At 47.0% G+C, this 15422-nt stretch overlaps 1 protein-coding gene across 1 annotated transcript in view; it reads right to left on the reverse strand.

Moving 5' to 3' along the window:
- TNXB (tenascin XB) overlaps positions 1-6929 on the reverse strand; it is a 44880-nt gene extending 37951 nt beyond the window's left edge. The window contains exons 1-3 of the mRNA XM_090280785.1: positions 6522-6929; positions 4414-6159; positions 3833-3948 (exon numbers count right to left, since the gene is read on the reverse strand). Coding sequence (XP_090136911.1) covers positions 3833-3948; positions 4414-6159; positions 6522-6927 — 2268 coding nt within the window. The 5' untranslated portion in view covers positions 6928-6929. The remainder of the gene's footprint in view (positions 1-3832; positions 3949-4413; positions 6160-6521) is intronic.
- Positions 6930-15422: the final 8493 nt, after the last annotated feature.

Here is a 15422-nt window from a genome sequence, read left to right on the forward strand (position 1 = left end):
GCTCTGTTCTGCTGAGCTATGTTGGCCATGATGGATGCCTCCATTCAGCCAAGTAGAATTGGAAATTTCAAAAAGTACTCTCCTAAACCCAGAGTTGGAAGGGAAACAACATAGTAATAACCAAAATATAAAACCAGATGAGAGGCCACGTATGGATTTCTGGGTTGAGGATGAATAAAGCTTTGTCAGTTTTCTTGGCTGAAAAAGTATCCTGGGCACATAAGACCCTTGTCCCTCTCCTGCTTGCCCTGCCCTAGGATACCCCAGTCTAGGAGGCCTTGGGTTGACCTCCACTCAAGACCCATGAAGTCCTCATCCTTCCCATGACTTAACTCTCTCTGTCACCCTTTATTCCCCCAACTCTACACACACACACACACACACACACACACACACTCACTCACTCACTCACTCCTTGGGTGTTCCCTGATGATGTCTGTGATGTCTGGTCCTTTAAGCAAGACAAGCCCATCCCATCAGATCATCTACATGAACCTTTAGATATTTCTTAGTCCCTCCTGAGATCTATTTTGGAACAGTTCCCTGACAATCCCACTGTCAGCACATCTGGTTGGTCTGAGGCAGGCTCTCTAACCAGATGCTGGTAGCTGGCTGTGCCCCTTAATAAAAGCTTGGCTACTTCACTGATTGTCCATGGCAAGTTTCTAACCCTATTCTCGAAATCAACCTTGCGGCCCTAGTGAGGGATTCCACCGTGGCAGGTCCCTGCAGATTAATTCACTCCCATCTCCTGATTCAGACCAGACTCAAAACACAAACTTTTCTGAGTCTGCATGGTCTTGTGTCTCAATGAAAACTTGGCATAGCCTTGGTTTCCAGGCTGCAGAATACACCCAGACAAGGAATACTTGAACCTCTTTCTTTTCAGGGGTTACCTCCCTCAGTTTCCTCATGCTTTCTCTCACATTCATAGAGGAGCCAGCATTTTTCAAAATAGCAACATTTCTTAAGTTAGTGGTCCTCAGGCTTGGGGTGCATCAGAATCATCTGGAGGTCTTGTTGCAACACAGGTTACTAGGCCCCAGCCCCAAAGCTTCTGATTCAGTAGATCTGGGGAAGGAATCCAACAATTTGCGTGTCTAACAAGCTCCCAGGTGATGCTAATGCTGCAGATCCAAGGAACACACTTTGAGAACTACTAAGTCAGAGTAAAATGCCATGTATGCAGAGAGAATTGTTCCTCTCTGGTGTCCTGAAAATCATTCCAATAGCTAGGTGTGTCCCTTGACCAGGACTAGCAGAGCCTGGGCTTTGGGAGAGAAGTGTTTCCGGATAAGGTAGAGACACACAGACTTCTAGGAAGATGGCAGAGGCCAGAGGACAGCCAGCTACTGAATATATTCTATGCCAGCAGAAGTGGACAGAGAGCACTGGCCAAGGCAAGAGGCACAGTTTCAGGGGCCAGCTACAGAAAATATAGCAAGTATAGTCTGAGGGCCAGTAGCACAGGTTGATGGGGAGTCCAAGAGGAATGTCTGGGAACCAATTTTACAGGAGCTTTTTTCACACCTGGGCTCAGAAGGAACCCAGAATGTGACAGATGCCTGTACCCAGAGCAGAGCACATAACCTGACAGCCTGGCCAAGCTGGGCTCAGGCCAGCTCAACGCCACACAGACCCACAGTGAGAGAGGAAGCCTAGGGCTTCGACTGGGAAGCCCCACCTCTTGAGAATATCCAAGGGTGGGTTTGTATTTACTAAGAGCAGGAGACAGTGCTGTCCTGCATGCTCCTTTCATTTCAAGTGTTTATTTTAACTCCACTTTCCCTCAAGTTTCTTTGGAAAATTCCTTTTAAAAGTCCCACACTCTCAAGATTAGAACTATGTAAATAATACACACAGAGAAAAAGAGAGTGGGAGAAACACTTAAAAATGTTAACAGTGCTTATTTTAGTGTGAAGCAGCCAAGAATTATTTGTTTTTTTTTCCTAGCTGCCAAATTCCTGTCTTGTGATTAAATTATTTTTATACCAAATAAAAAAATTTTGGTTCAAATTTTATTTATTTTTAGAGAGGGGAATGGAGGGAGACAGAGAGGGTGCGAAACATTGATGTGAGAGAGAAATATCAATCAGCTGCCTCTCGCACACACCCTGAAGAGGGACTGAACCTGCAACCCAGGCATGTGCCCTGACCAGGAATTGAACCACTGACTCTTCACTTTGTGGGATGACACCCAACCAACTGAGCCACACTGGTCAGGGTGTAAAAAAAAAATGTTTTTAAACAGAAGAAAAAATCCAAGCTATCCTGGTTGTAATACAAAGTAGGGGTTTCTACCTCTGCTTCTATCAGGGAGTAAGGAGAGACAGAACATGGCAGCAATCTGGCTTTGGCGTATAATAACAATAACTAGGCCAGTTGGGGTAGGGATGACAGCCAGCACCTCTGAGTTGCCCCTTCTGTCCCAGAGCCTTTCTAGGGTTTTGACCCTTAGAGTTCTTTATTTTTCCAGAGTCCTGGCTGGGCAGAAATGAGGACAACATGGCCTACCCACTATGACATTTGTGGGATGATACAGAGAAACATGAGTTGAACAGTAGAAATGTCAGATGACTTGGGGTTAGGAGACCAAACACATCATAAAAGCCCCATCTGCACAAAAAGAGATCTCTAATGGGAGGCCACAAGGCTTTGTCTCTAAAGTGCTCCCCAAATATTTTAAGAGTGAGTTGAAAGGAGACAGAGAAACTATGCTTTGCAATGCACTAATGACATGGAGGCAGGAGAACTACTTCACAGATTCAAAATTATTGCAACAGGCTAGACAGCTTGGCCTAAACCAAAAAAGATAACATTAAATAGAGCTAACTACAAAGCCCTATATTTAGGCTAAAAGAAGTGTATATAGTTCATTCCTTCTTTTTCCCCCTTATTTATCTATATTTGCTGAAGTTCCCACACTAAGCCTACATAAGTTTTATAATAAAAAGTTATCTGGCCCTGGCTGGTGTGGCTCAGCAGATTGAGCACCAGCCTGCAAACTGAAAGGTCACTGGTTTGATTCCCAGTCAGGGCACATGCCAGGGTTGCAGTCCAGGTCCCCAGCTGGGGGCGTGTGAGAGGCAACCAATCGATGTTTCTCTCTCTCTCTCTCTCTCTCTCTCACTCTTTTCCCCTCTCTCTAAAAGTAAATAAGTACATTTTTAAAAAGTTATTTAAAAAAATGATCAAAACAGCTGACTGTGTGACCACAAGTTAATATATATCAACTCTGAGACAAGTACCAATGTCTCCAGAGTTAGGGCAATGACTGGGCTCCTCTCTGTACTCATGTTTTGGGGACAAATGCAAAAAGCAGGAGGCACTAGAAGAGGGAGCTCTGAAAGTGAAGAATTCAAGAACGAAGTCCTAAGGAAAAGGTGGGGCAGAACCAATGGGTTTTGCCCACAAGAATGAAGGGTGAAGTGATGGCTGATGTCTCCAAATCCCTGAAAGCCTGTGGTGAAGGATGCAGGACAAGCGAAAAACCACCCTGACTGCTGGTGAAGACCCAGCTAGGTCCGCTGGGTGGATGTCAGAATGGGGCAGATTTGGATTCAGCAACAACAAAAAGAACTGCCTAACGATGATGACCAAAGGACTAGACAGCCTCAGAGAGTACTGAGCTCACTGTTACCAGAGGTGTTCCAGCAGGAGATGTTGCAAAGGCCCCCTGCACCCCATAAAGCAGGAGAAGAAAGACTTTACAGCAGCTTCAGGAACCCAGACATCTGGACTTAACCACTGATTACCTGGAATGTCCGGCATGAGGTGAGCACCCCCTACCCTGGTCCTACCCTCTTGTCCCCTCCTGCAGTGTGGCTCTCACCGTGGGGGTGAACTGAATTTCATAGGCATCCACAGGGCCAGGAGCCCTGGTCCACTCTGTCCGAACCGTTGTCTCCTCCAGGAGGTGCATCCTCATGCCCTCAATGGCTGGCACCTCTGCCCAGGAGAATGGGATATGGCAAGCTGGTTAGCCCAAGGCAGCCCCACCTGACCCCCGTCATCACAGGCTCCCTACTCAAGGACAGTCAAAGAGATCAATTCCAGTTCCCACTCCTCTCTGGGGAGGGTGGGGGCAGAGCTGGCAGAGGCTTGAACAGACCTTCGGTTTCCTTCAGCTTCCCCTTAGCTCCAGGAACACAAAATCTCCCAGAAAACAACCAAATGGCTCCCCCAACTTGCTCATAAGATATCTGAAAGCAGGTCCTGCCTGCAGATATGCACCCATGGTTCTTCTGCCCCAGTGGACACTGGCTTCCTGGCTCCTGTAGTCACGCCCCTCATATATAACCTCCCTCCACTCTTCCTCCAGCTCCCTGGGCTCCTAGGCCTCAGGGTCAGGCCTTCCCATGGACTCAGATTCCCAGTCCCTGACAAAGTATACTGGGGCAGCTACCTGCTCACCTTCTCCGCAGTCCTCCCCTGCATAGCCCTCTTGGCAGATGCAGCTGCCCTCATGACAATCTCCTCGGCCATGGCAGTCCTCAGGGCATGTCTGGATGGAGCAGTCAGGGCCTCGGAAGCCCTCAACGCACACACACTGGCCTGCGCGGCACAGTTCCCGGGGCCCGCAGCCCTCAGGACAGGCGCTGGCAGGAGGCTCTTCCTGCCCACAGTCCTCGCCGCTGTAGCCCACGTGGCACACGCACGATCCCTGCACACAGCGCCCACGGCCCCGGCAGTTGGCCGGGCAGGTGCGAGTCGAGCAGGAGGGGCCCGTGTAGCCTGAGTAGCACACGCAACGCCCATCATCACAGCGGCCATGCTGGTGGCAGTTGGAGAGGCAGGTACGGAGGCTGCAGTCCTCTCCCGAGTAGCCATCCCAACATATGCACACACCGTCCTGGCACACGCCGCGCTGGCTACAGTCGCCCGGGCACCTCCTCACACCGCAGTCATCACCCGAGTAGTCGTCATCACATACGCAACGTCCATCTAGGCATTGGCCACGGCCTCGGCAACCTCCAGGGCAGCTGAGTGAGCTGCAGTCCTCTCCCTCGTAGCCTGCGTCGCACGCGCACACGCCATCCTCGCAGCGGCCGCGTCCGCGGCAGTCCCCGGGGCACCGGCGGCTCCCACAGTCCTCGCCTGTGAAGCCCTGGTTGCACACGCAGCGACCGTCCACGCAGCGCCCGCGCCCTCGACAGTCGCCAGGGCAGGCACGTGTGCCGCAGTCCCGGCCTGTATACCCGGGCCAACACACGCAGCGGCCACTCTCGCAACGACCCCGGCCGCGACAGTTCCCTGGACAGCTGCGCACGCCGCAATCCTCGCCGCTGTAGCCCGCATTGCACACGCACACGCCGTTCTCGCAGCGCCCGCGGCCCCGACAGGCGCGCGGGCAGGCGCGCGCGCCGCAGTCAGGCCCCGTGTACCCCGGCCAGCACACGCAACGGCCGTCCTCGCAGTGGCCCCTTTGGTTGCAGTCGCCAGGGCAGCTCCGCACGCCGCAATCGTCCCCGCTGTAGCCTACGTCGCAGATGCATTCTCCGTCCTCGCAGCGACCGCGGCCCTGGCAGTCGCGTGGGCACGTCCGTGTGCTGCAGTCCTCGCCCGCGTACCCGGGCCAGCACACGCAGCGGCCGTCCACGCAACGCCCACCTTCGCCACAGTTCCAAGGGCAGGTTCGCGAGCCGCAGTCTTCGCCAGCGTAGCCAGGGTCACAGACACAGCGCCCGTCCTCACAGCGCCCTTTCTGGCTGCAGCCCCGGGGGCAGCTCTTCACTGCACAGTCCTCGCCAGTGTAGCCGGGATTGCACACGCAGCGTCCATTTTCGCAGCGCCCCCTCTGGCTGCAGCCTCGAGGGCAGGAGCGCAGGCTGCAGTCTTCTCCAGAGAAGCCCGACCTGCACACGCACACGCCCTGCACGCAGCGCCCGCGGCCGTGGCAGTCCCCGGGGCAGGAGGGCCAGCTACAGCTGGGGCCGGTGTAGCCAGGGAAGCACACGCAGTGACCGCGGACACAGCGCCCCTGATCGTTGCAGTCATCTGGGCAGGGCCCCGAAGCAGAGGGTGGAGAGGAAGGGGACACCCCAGAGTCTGTGGGATCTGAGCAGGTGGGCCCATCCCAGCCTGGTTCGCAGGAGCAGGCGCAGCGGCTCAAGTCAAACACGCCGTGGAGGCTGCAGAGGCTACGAACGTCTGTCTGGCCTAGAGTAAGCACAAAAGGAGGATCTCAGTGTCTCTGGGGGAGTGGTGAGCCCATATAGTGCTCCCTTGAGTCTTCCCCTCCAGTAGGGCCAGCCTCATTTCATAAGGCCATCTTAGCTTCCAGCTACTCCTAGTCAGCATATGTGGTTTCCCAGAGCCCCAGCATATGCTGGGGAGAACGGGAGGGAGCTGACATCTAGCCAGGTGGCTCCCCTCTCCAAGTTGTACACTCACCACCCCCAAGGGTGAGGAAGGGGTGCCTTTTTCTAATTCATACCCAGGTCCTTTATAGACTAGAGATGACCATCCAACTTCTCCACTTGCCTCTTTTTCTGTTCCCCCTTCTGTGGTCACTTGCTTACCTGTGCCAGCCTGGGCAGCAGCAGGACAACATCCCCCTGTGCACTGTTCCTTGAGCCCCTTCACCAGCTCCTCCAGGATCTCTAGCCGTACCCTTAAGGCCTGCACCTCTGAAGCAGGGACGGGGGGCTCAGTGCCTGGGGGACAGCCACAGCTAGTTGAAGGGGGCAGATTAATGCGGTGAGTGAACACCACCTGTTTTTCCCCTCCTTCTACAGTGTGCTCATAAAGCTGAGAAGTGGGAGTCCCCACTCTTGACTCCACTGTGCGCCCCCCCGGCTGAGGAGGGGGTTTTGAGGCTGGGAGTGTGATATTGGAGCGTGAAGAGAAAGGCCCTGATCTGACTGTGCTCAGCAGCAGCAGTAGGAGGGCCAGGCTGAAGGTTAGGGAACGTTGGGCTGGCATCATTCAGGAGGCTGCAGGGAGAGAGTGTTAATGTCAGAGCAGTTTTGCAGAAAAGAGAAGATACCCCACCCAACACACACATTAACAACAGTCCCACCACCCACAACTAATGTACCCAACCCACATGTACATAAAAATCCACATTTAACCCAACCCTAAGGAATGCCCTCCTGAGAGAGATTTGGTGTCTAACTCACTTTCTGATGTCATTTGGTTACCCTGCTCCCCATTTCATTTTACTGTTCCACACATACCAATCCTTATTTGTTCCACAGACACCACAAACTTGCATTAGTCTAAGGACCTTTGCACTGTATATTCCTTCTGTCTGGGATGCTCTTCACTCAGCTTTTAATGGTGGGCTCCTTCTTGTTTAGATCTTAACTCATATGTCATTGACACCCAGAGGCCTTCCTTGCTGCCCAGCTGGAGCAGTCTTCCCTTACTCTCCACCACAATATCCTAGTTATGTTCTTCACGGTGTTCACTGTTGTCTGAATCATCTGGGTGGGCACTTGTTTGTTCTCTTTCTCCCACTAGTAGAATGGGAACTCCATTAGAAGTGCACAACTGTATGCCTGTGCCTGGCACACAGGAGCTGTCCAACACATTTATGTCGAATGGATTAGTGGATGAGTATCTAAGGCCAATCCTTCCACAAGCACCTGGATCTCAGCTCCTACTAACCTCTCGGGAACCTTCAGGTACAGATGATCCTCTCTCACTTTTTTTAAAAAAAGATTTTTATTTATGTATTTATGTATGTATGTATGTATGTATTTATTTATAGAGAGAGGGGAGTAGAAGGAGAGAAATATCAATGCGTGGCCTGCAACTAAGGCATGTAGCCTGACTGTTTGCAGGCCAGCACTCAGTCCACTGAGCCACACCAGCCAGAGCTGAAATCAGTCACTTTTATTCAACCTCTCACTTTGCTCAACTAGATCCTTCCCATCAACTTTTATATGAGCTCAAATATAAAATGAGCTTTCAGTTTTTAAAAAGCCCTTTTCCTCAGGACTTAATTACCAAATATCAAAATTTATTACAAAGGCAAAAGGATAGAGAGAACAGAACAGAGTCCAGAAACAGATCCACATGTATGGGGTCACCTGGTTAATGACAAAGGTGTCACTACAGTTAAGAGGGAATGGATGATCTTTTTGATAAATGTTGCTTGACCAACTGAAAATCCGTATGGAAGAAACACCTATCTCTACATTATGTCCACACACAGAAATTAATTTAAAATAAATCTAATGGACCTAATTTTAAAAGATAAAGGAATAACTTTCAGAACAATGTCTAATAGAAGAAAATACAGGAGAATATCTTTATGACCTTGGGGTAAGCAAAGATATCTTAAAACCTAACCATGCAAAATTTAACTGTAAAAGATTTCACATAAAACTTAACCATAAAAAAAGACATTGATACATTGAACCCAATTGAAATTCTTAACTTCTGGTTATCAAAAGACACCATTAAGAGAATAAGAAGGAAAGCTGTAGACTGGAAGAAAATACAGTTCAGCCTTGAATAAAGTGGGGTTGAACTGCATAGGTCCATTATATGCAGATTTTTTTAAATTGACCTACACAGTTCAATTCTGCCTTGTCCAAGGCTCAACTGTATGTGATATGTCAGAAAAAAAAAAAGAGAAAGGGTTTTAAATTCTAAAAGAACTTCAAAACAAAGACAACAAGTGAAAGGCAGGCCACCTAGATTTTAAATCGGCAAAAGACCTAAAAAGGTACTCCAGATAAGAATACAGTATATCTGAAGGGCCAATAAACATGAAAAGGTGAATAACATCACTAGTAATCAGGAAAATGCAAATTAAAACCACGATAAGATGCCATCAAATAGCCACCAGAATGGCTACAATTTAAGGAACTGCCATTGCTCGATATTGGCAAGTGTGTGAATCTACTGGAACTCTCATCTATTGACAAAAGGAGCACAAATTAGAGCAACCACTTTGGAAAACTGGCAGTATCTACTAACTAAAGCACATAGCCTATAACCTGGCAATTCTACTTCTTGGTAAATATCCAACAGAAATGACTGCACATCCTCAAAAGGACGCGTACAAGAATGTTCATGAGATTTATTCATATTAGCCAAAACTGGAAACAACTCAGGCATCCATTAATAGTAAAATGGAGAAATAAATTGAGGCATTGTCATACAATTGAATATTATACAGCAATGAAGAACATCCTCTTGCCATATGGGACAACATGAACAAATTTCACATACAATACTGAGCAAAAGAAACCACAAACACAACCATTTTGAATGACGCTATTTATATGAGAATAGGATTCCTCTCAGGGACAGTATTGACTGGGAGGAGTTACAAGGGGGGATTTCTGGAAATGTTTTGCACGTTGATCTGGGTGGTAAACAGATGTATACATACTCAAAATTAATTAAGCTACACACTTAAAATTTGTGCATGACACTGTATGGAAGTTATACCTTAAAATAAAACAAAATATCTTCACAATTACCTAAATCCTCTCAAACTAGCAACAGCCAGCCTCAGTAAGCTTCCAGACCTCATACCTCTTGCTAAGGGGCCACAGGTCAGCACTAGCAGCAGCCAGCTTAGATTCACAGACTTGGCTTTGCCTAGGAATTTCCAAACCCAGCAGAAGTAGCAGTCATCTCAGATTGCTTTATAGCTCAGGCAGGGTGCTCCCGGGCAGAACACAGGTGGGGGCTGACCTTGGCCTGCACCACCCAGAACCCCCAGAGCCTGCGCACCCAATGGACAGCTACAGACTACACTGGAGCACCACCACTCTGCCTCTGCACAGCTGATTCTCCACAGAAGGCAGAGGTTGGTGGTCAGTGGTCATAGCCAGTCCTTGCAGCTGACTGGCCTGGGTAAATTTCTCCAATTGACCTGCCAACAGCAATCAAGGCTCAACTACAAGAGGAGGGTGTACTCAGCCCACACGAAGGGAGCACCTCAAGTACCCAGCCTGGGTGATAGGGTTGGCTGTGCCACTGGATCCTATAGGACACCCACTACATTAGGCTATGCTACCAAGACAGGGTGTCATAGCAGCTCTACCCAATACAAAGAAACAAACACAGGGAGGCTGACAAAATGAAGAGACAAAGAAACATGGACCAAATGAAAGAACAGAGCAAAACTCCAGAAAAATAACTAAACAAAATGGAGATAAGCAATCTATCAGATGCAGAGTTCAAAACACTGGTTATAAGCATGCTCCAGGAACTTAATGAGGACCTCAACAGCATAAAAAAGATCCTGTCAGAAACAAAGGATACCCTAACTGAAATAAAGAACAATTTAGAGGGAAACAACAGTAGAATGGATGAAGCCAAGAATCAAATCAATGATTTGGAATATAAGAAAGCAAAAAATAACCAATCATAACAACAAGAAGAAAAAAGAATCCAAAGACTTGAGGATAGTGTAAGCAGCTTCTGAGATAACTTCAAGCATTCCAAGATTCGCATCATAGGGGTGCCAGAAGGAGAAGGCAAAGAGCAAGAAATTGAAAATCTATTTGAAAAAGTAATGAAAAATAAATTCCTAATTTGGTGAAGGAAATAGACATGCAAGTCCAGGAAGCACAGAGAATCCCAAACAAGATGGTTGCAATGAGGCCCACACCAAGACACATCATAATTAAAATGCCAAAGGTTAAAGATAAAGAGAGAATCTTAAGCACAACAAGACAAAAGCAATTAGTTACCTACAAGGTAGTTCCCATAAGACTGTCAGCTGATTTCTCAAAATAAATTTCACAAACCAGAAGTAATTGGCAAGAATATTAAAAGCAGGAACCTACAGCCAAGATTGCTTTACCCAGAAAAGCTGTCATTTAGAACTGAAGGGCAGATAAAGAGCTTTCCAGACGAGAAAAAAGCTAAAGGATTTCACTATCACCAAACCATTATTATATGAAATATTAAAGGGACATATTTAAGAAAAAGTGGATCAAAACTATGAACAATAAAATGCCAATAGATACATATCTATCAACAACTGAATCTAAAAAACAAACTAATCAAACAAGAAGAACAGAGGCAGAATTGTGGATATACAAAGAGCATGTTAAAAATCTTTTATTTATTTTTAGAGTGAGGGGAATGGAGGGAGAAAGAGGGGGAGAGAAGCATCAGTCAGTTGCCTCTCACATGCCCCCAACTGGGGATCTGGCCCGGAACTCAGGCATGTGCTGTAGCTGGGAATCAAACCAGCAAGCTTTTGGTTCGAAGGCTGGTGCTCAATCCCCTGAGCCACACCAGCCAGGTCTAGGAGAGTGTTTTGATGGTTGCCAGATGGGAGGGGGTGTGTGGGGGAATGGGAAAAGAGGTGAATGGTTAATAAGTACAAATAGGTAGTTATAGAATACTCATGGGGATGTAAAGTACAGTATCAGAAATGGAGTAGCCAAAGAACTTATACGCATGACCCATGGACATGAACAAATGTGTGGTTACTGCCTGAGGATGTGGGGGATACTGGGTGGAAGGGGGCAAAGGGAAAGAAATAGAGGAAACTGTAATAGCATACTCAATAAAATACAATTTTAAAAAATTCTCTGTCTATTGATATGGTAACCAGGAGAAATATGTGACTTGAACAGTTGACATGTGGCAAGAATTACTGAAGCACTGAGTTTTATTCAGTGCTTTAAAAAAGCTCCCCAGATGATTGTAATGTGCAGACAGAGTTGAGACCTACTGCTCTAGTCACACACCTAGATACCTCCCTCCAGATGCATGGCTTTAATTTCCAATGTACACTTCAATTTATAAACTAGCTTAGTCACCTCTTCTTAACTCCAAGCGATATATCCAACTGCTTACTTGGCATCTCCTCTGGGGCATCCCAATTCAGGATGTCTGAAATGGAACTAATGACTGCCCTTCCTGAACCCCATGCATTCTCAGTATTCTCCATTGAGCTCATGGCCCCACCACCATTCATCCAGCTTTATAAGCCAGAAACCTAACAGCCCATTCAACACCATCATATTTCATCATATTTACCCACATTTTCTTTTTTTAAGTATATTTTATTATGTTGTTACAGTAGTCCCAATTTTTCCCTTTGCTCCCCTCTTCCCAGTAGTCCCCCCTTCTTTCCGGCAATCCCATTCCACTTAGTTCATGTCCATGGGTCGTGCATATAAGTTCTTTGACTTCACCCTTTCCTATATTATTCTTAACTTCCCCCTGTCTATTTGGCACATACCAATTATGCTTCTTAATCCCTGCACCATTTCGCCATTTCTACCTCTTCCCCCTCCCAGCTGATAACCCTCCAAATGATCCCCATACCTATGATTCTGTTCCTATTCTGGTTTCCTTATTTGGATTTTGTTTTTATTTTTTAGATTCCATTGTTGATAGTTGTGAGTTTGTTGTCATTTTAATGTTCATAGTTTTGATCTTCTTTTTCTTAAATAAGTTCCTTTAACATTTCATATAATAATGGCTTGGTGATGATGAACTCCTTTAGCTTTACCTTGTCTGGGAAGCACTTTATCTGCCCTTCCATTCTAAATGATAGCTTTGCTGGATAGAGTAATCTTGGTTGTAGGTCCTTGCTTTTCATCACTTTGAATATTTCTTGCCAATCCCTTCTTGCCTGCAAAGTTTCTTTTGATCAATCAGCTGATAGTCTTATGGGAACTCCTTTGTAGGTAACTCTCTGTTTTTCTCTTGCTGCTTTTAGGATTCTCTCTTTATCTTGAACTTTTGGCATTTTAATTATGATGTGTCTTGGTGTGGTCCTCTTTGGGTCTAGCTTGTTTTGGACTCTCTGTGCTTCCTGGACTTGTATGTCTATTTCCTTCACCACATATGGGGAGTTTTCCTTTATTATTTTTTCACATAAGCTTTCAATTTCTTGCTCTTCCTCTTCTCCTTCTGGCACCCCTATGATCCAGATGGTGGCACATTTAAAGCTATCCCAGAGGTTATAAGCCTCTCCTCAGTTTTTTCAATTCTTGTTTCCTCATTCTGTACTGGTTGACTGTTTTTTTCTTCCTTATGTTCCAAATCATTGATCTGAACCCCGCTTTCCTTCCCTTAACCATTGGTTTTGTGTGGATTTTCCTTCCTTTCATTTAGCATAGCCTTCACCTCTTTGCTTATGTGTTTGCTGTACTTAAGCATATCTGTCAAGCCTGCGAGCATCTTCATCACCAGTATTTTGAACTCTACATCTGTTAGGTTGGCTATCTCCTTGTCACTTAGTTCTCCCACTGGAACCTTGATCCGTTCCCTCTTTTGGGCCATATTTCTCTGTCTCCTCATCTTGACAGGCTCCTGTGTTTATTTGATTCTGTGTCTTAGGTAAAACCATCCCACCTGTTAGGTTGTAAGGGGGTGGAGCCTTAGGTATTTGTCAGTACAGACAACCTGTTCTACCATGTTGCAGTGCTGTATGTGGAGGAGGAGTCTGAGAGGGAACAATGCTGCTTGCTCAGCACTTGCCCCTTTTCCAGGCACTTCTCCCACTTCCATATGGAACTGGTACCTCTCTAGCTATTGCCCTAGCCATTGTTCCCAGAGTGGGTGGGTCTGCAGACATTCTAGGACCATGGAGGCCCTTTAAACAAGCAGACTCTACTGAGAGATGAGCAGTTTCTTCCTCCGCCCCAACCCCCACTGATTTGCAGTCAGAAGCAATGAGGCTTTCTTGTCCCCAGCACTGGAACTGTGAGCTATATGGTCTGGCATGGTGCTGAGAGCTCTCCCTAGGTGTCCTTCCCTTCTTTTTAAAATGTGTGACTTTGCTTTCCACCAGCCTGCTGCTACCACCGCTGCTGCCACCACCACACCACATCCTCTCTGCCCCAGCTCCACCCCTCCTGCCTGTCTGGATGTGTATTTCTTCTTTATACCTTTGTTTGTTGGACTTCCATGCAGCTTGATTTTCTGGCACTTCTGGTTATCTCTAGTTTTGAGGTAGTTGTATTCCTTCTTAGTTGTGGAGGGAGACACAGCCTGTTTGTCTAGGCCTCCATCTTGGCCAGAAATTTCATATTTACCCATATTATCTTGTAAATATATCTTTAGTTTGCTTATTTCTCTCCCTCTTACCAATGTTATAATCCAGCTTCCCGTCCATCTTTGGCTTGACAACTAAAGTTGCCTCCTGGTTGGTCCCCCTGCTCCCACTCTTGCCCTTTACAATCCTGAAAAGGCAACTAGGATGTTCCTCTCCCCCTGAAGACTCTGCAGTGCCTCCCCTCCAAATTCTCTTCAAACACTGACATCCCTGCATCGTCTAGCCTACTGACTCTTACCACCTTATCTCCCACAACCCTCCCCTCCCTCTCTCCATTCCAGTCCCACTCGCCTTCTGTAAGTCCCTCATTCTCTTCCCAATCCTAGACCTTTGTATATGTGGTCCCCTGCATGTGGTCTGTTCTTCCCTTTTCTCTTGGCCCCCTCATCCTTTAGGGCTCAGCCCCACATCACTTCCTCAGGAAGCTTTCCTGCCCAGGTCAGGTCCCCCTATCATGTGATATCACAGAACCATGCAACTCTCATTTGTAGCATTTATAACATTTTGTAATCACAGATTTACTTGTGAGAATATTTTATTTCTTGTCCACACTCAATCTCGCCTGCTAGCCTATAAAGTCCATGGTGGTGGCATGGCACCTGTGTTTATTTCTTGGCTGTGTCTGTGCTCAATAAATACTTATTGACTGTATGATTGAGTGAAAAGTTCAATTTAAGTCCAAGACTAGCTTCAGAGCTGCAACCAAGGATAGGACCAAGGTCAGGGCTAGGACCACGGACAGTGTCTGGGACTGGAAAGTTGGTTAGAAACAGCAGCTCGGGCAGAACGTGGGCCAGGTGTGGATCCTGGAAGAGCTAGATGGTACAAACACTTTGGCAACCTGTTTGGCTGACTCTACTGAAGGTATATATGCCAATCCTATGACCTGGCAATTCCTCTCCTAGGAGTATAGCAACCATAGCAGTACTATTCATAATGACCTCAAATGGGGAACTACCCAAATGTCTCACATCAGTGGGCTGAATCAAATAAAGTGGGTTATTCACACAGTGGAAAGAAATAAAGCAATGAGACTACTGCCGCCGTACGCAATCACGTGAACAAATCTCACTAATATAGGGTTGAGCAAATGCAACCAAACACAAATGAGAACATGCTGAAAAATTCTATTTATGTGAAGTCTGAGGAGTGACAATGCTCAACTACAGTGTTACAAGTCAGAAGTGTAGTACTACTCTTTGGGGCATGGTGGGGAAATCCTGGGGTGCTAAGGATGTCCTATTTTGCCCCGACCAGAGAGGCTCATTGGTTGGGTGTTCTCCTGCAAAGTGAAAGTTTGAGTCTATCCCTGGTCAGGGCACATGCCTGGGTTGCAGTTTCATCTGGTCCAGTCAAGGGAGATATGAGAGGAAACCGATTGATGCTTCTCTTCCTTCTCTTTCTTTCTCCCTTTCTCACTCTCTAAAAA

The sequence above is a fragment of the Furipterus horrens genome, unplaced genomic scaffold, assembly GCF_987537825.1.
Source record: "Furipterus horrens unplaced genomic scaffold, mFurHor1.1.pri manual_scaffold_6, whole genome shotgun sequence".
NCBI lineage: Eukaryota > Metazoa > Chordata > Mammalia > Chiroptera > Furipteridae > Furipterus > Furipterus horrens.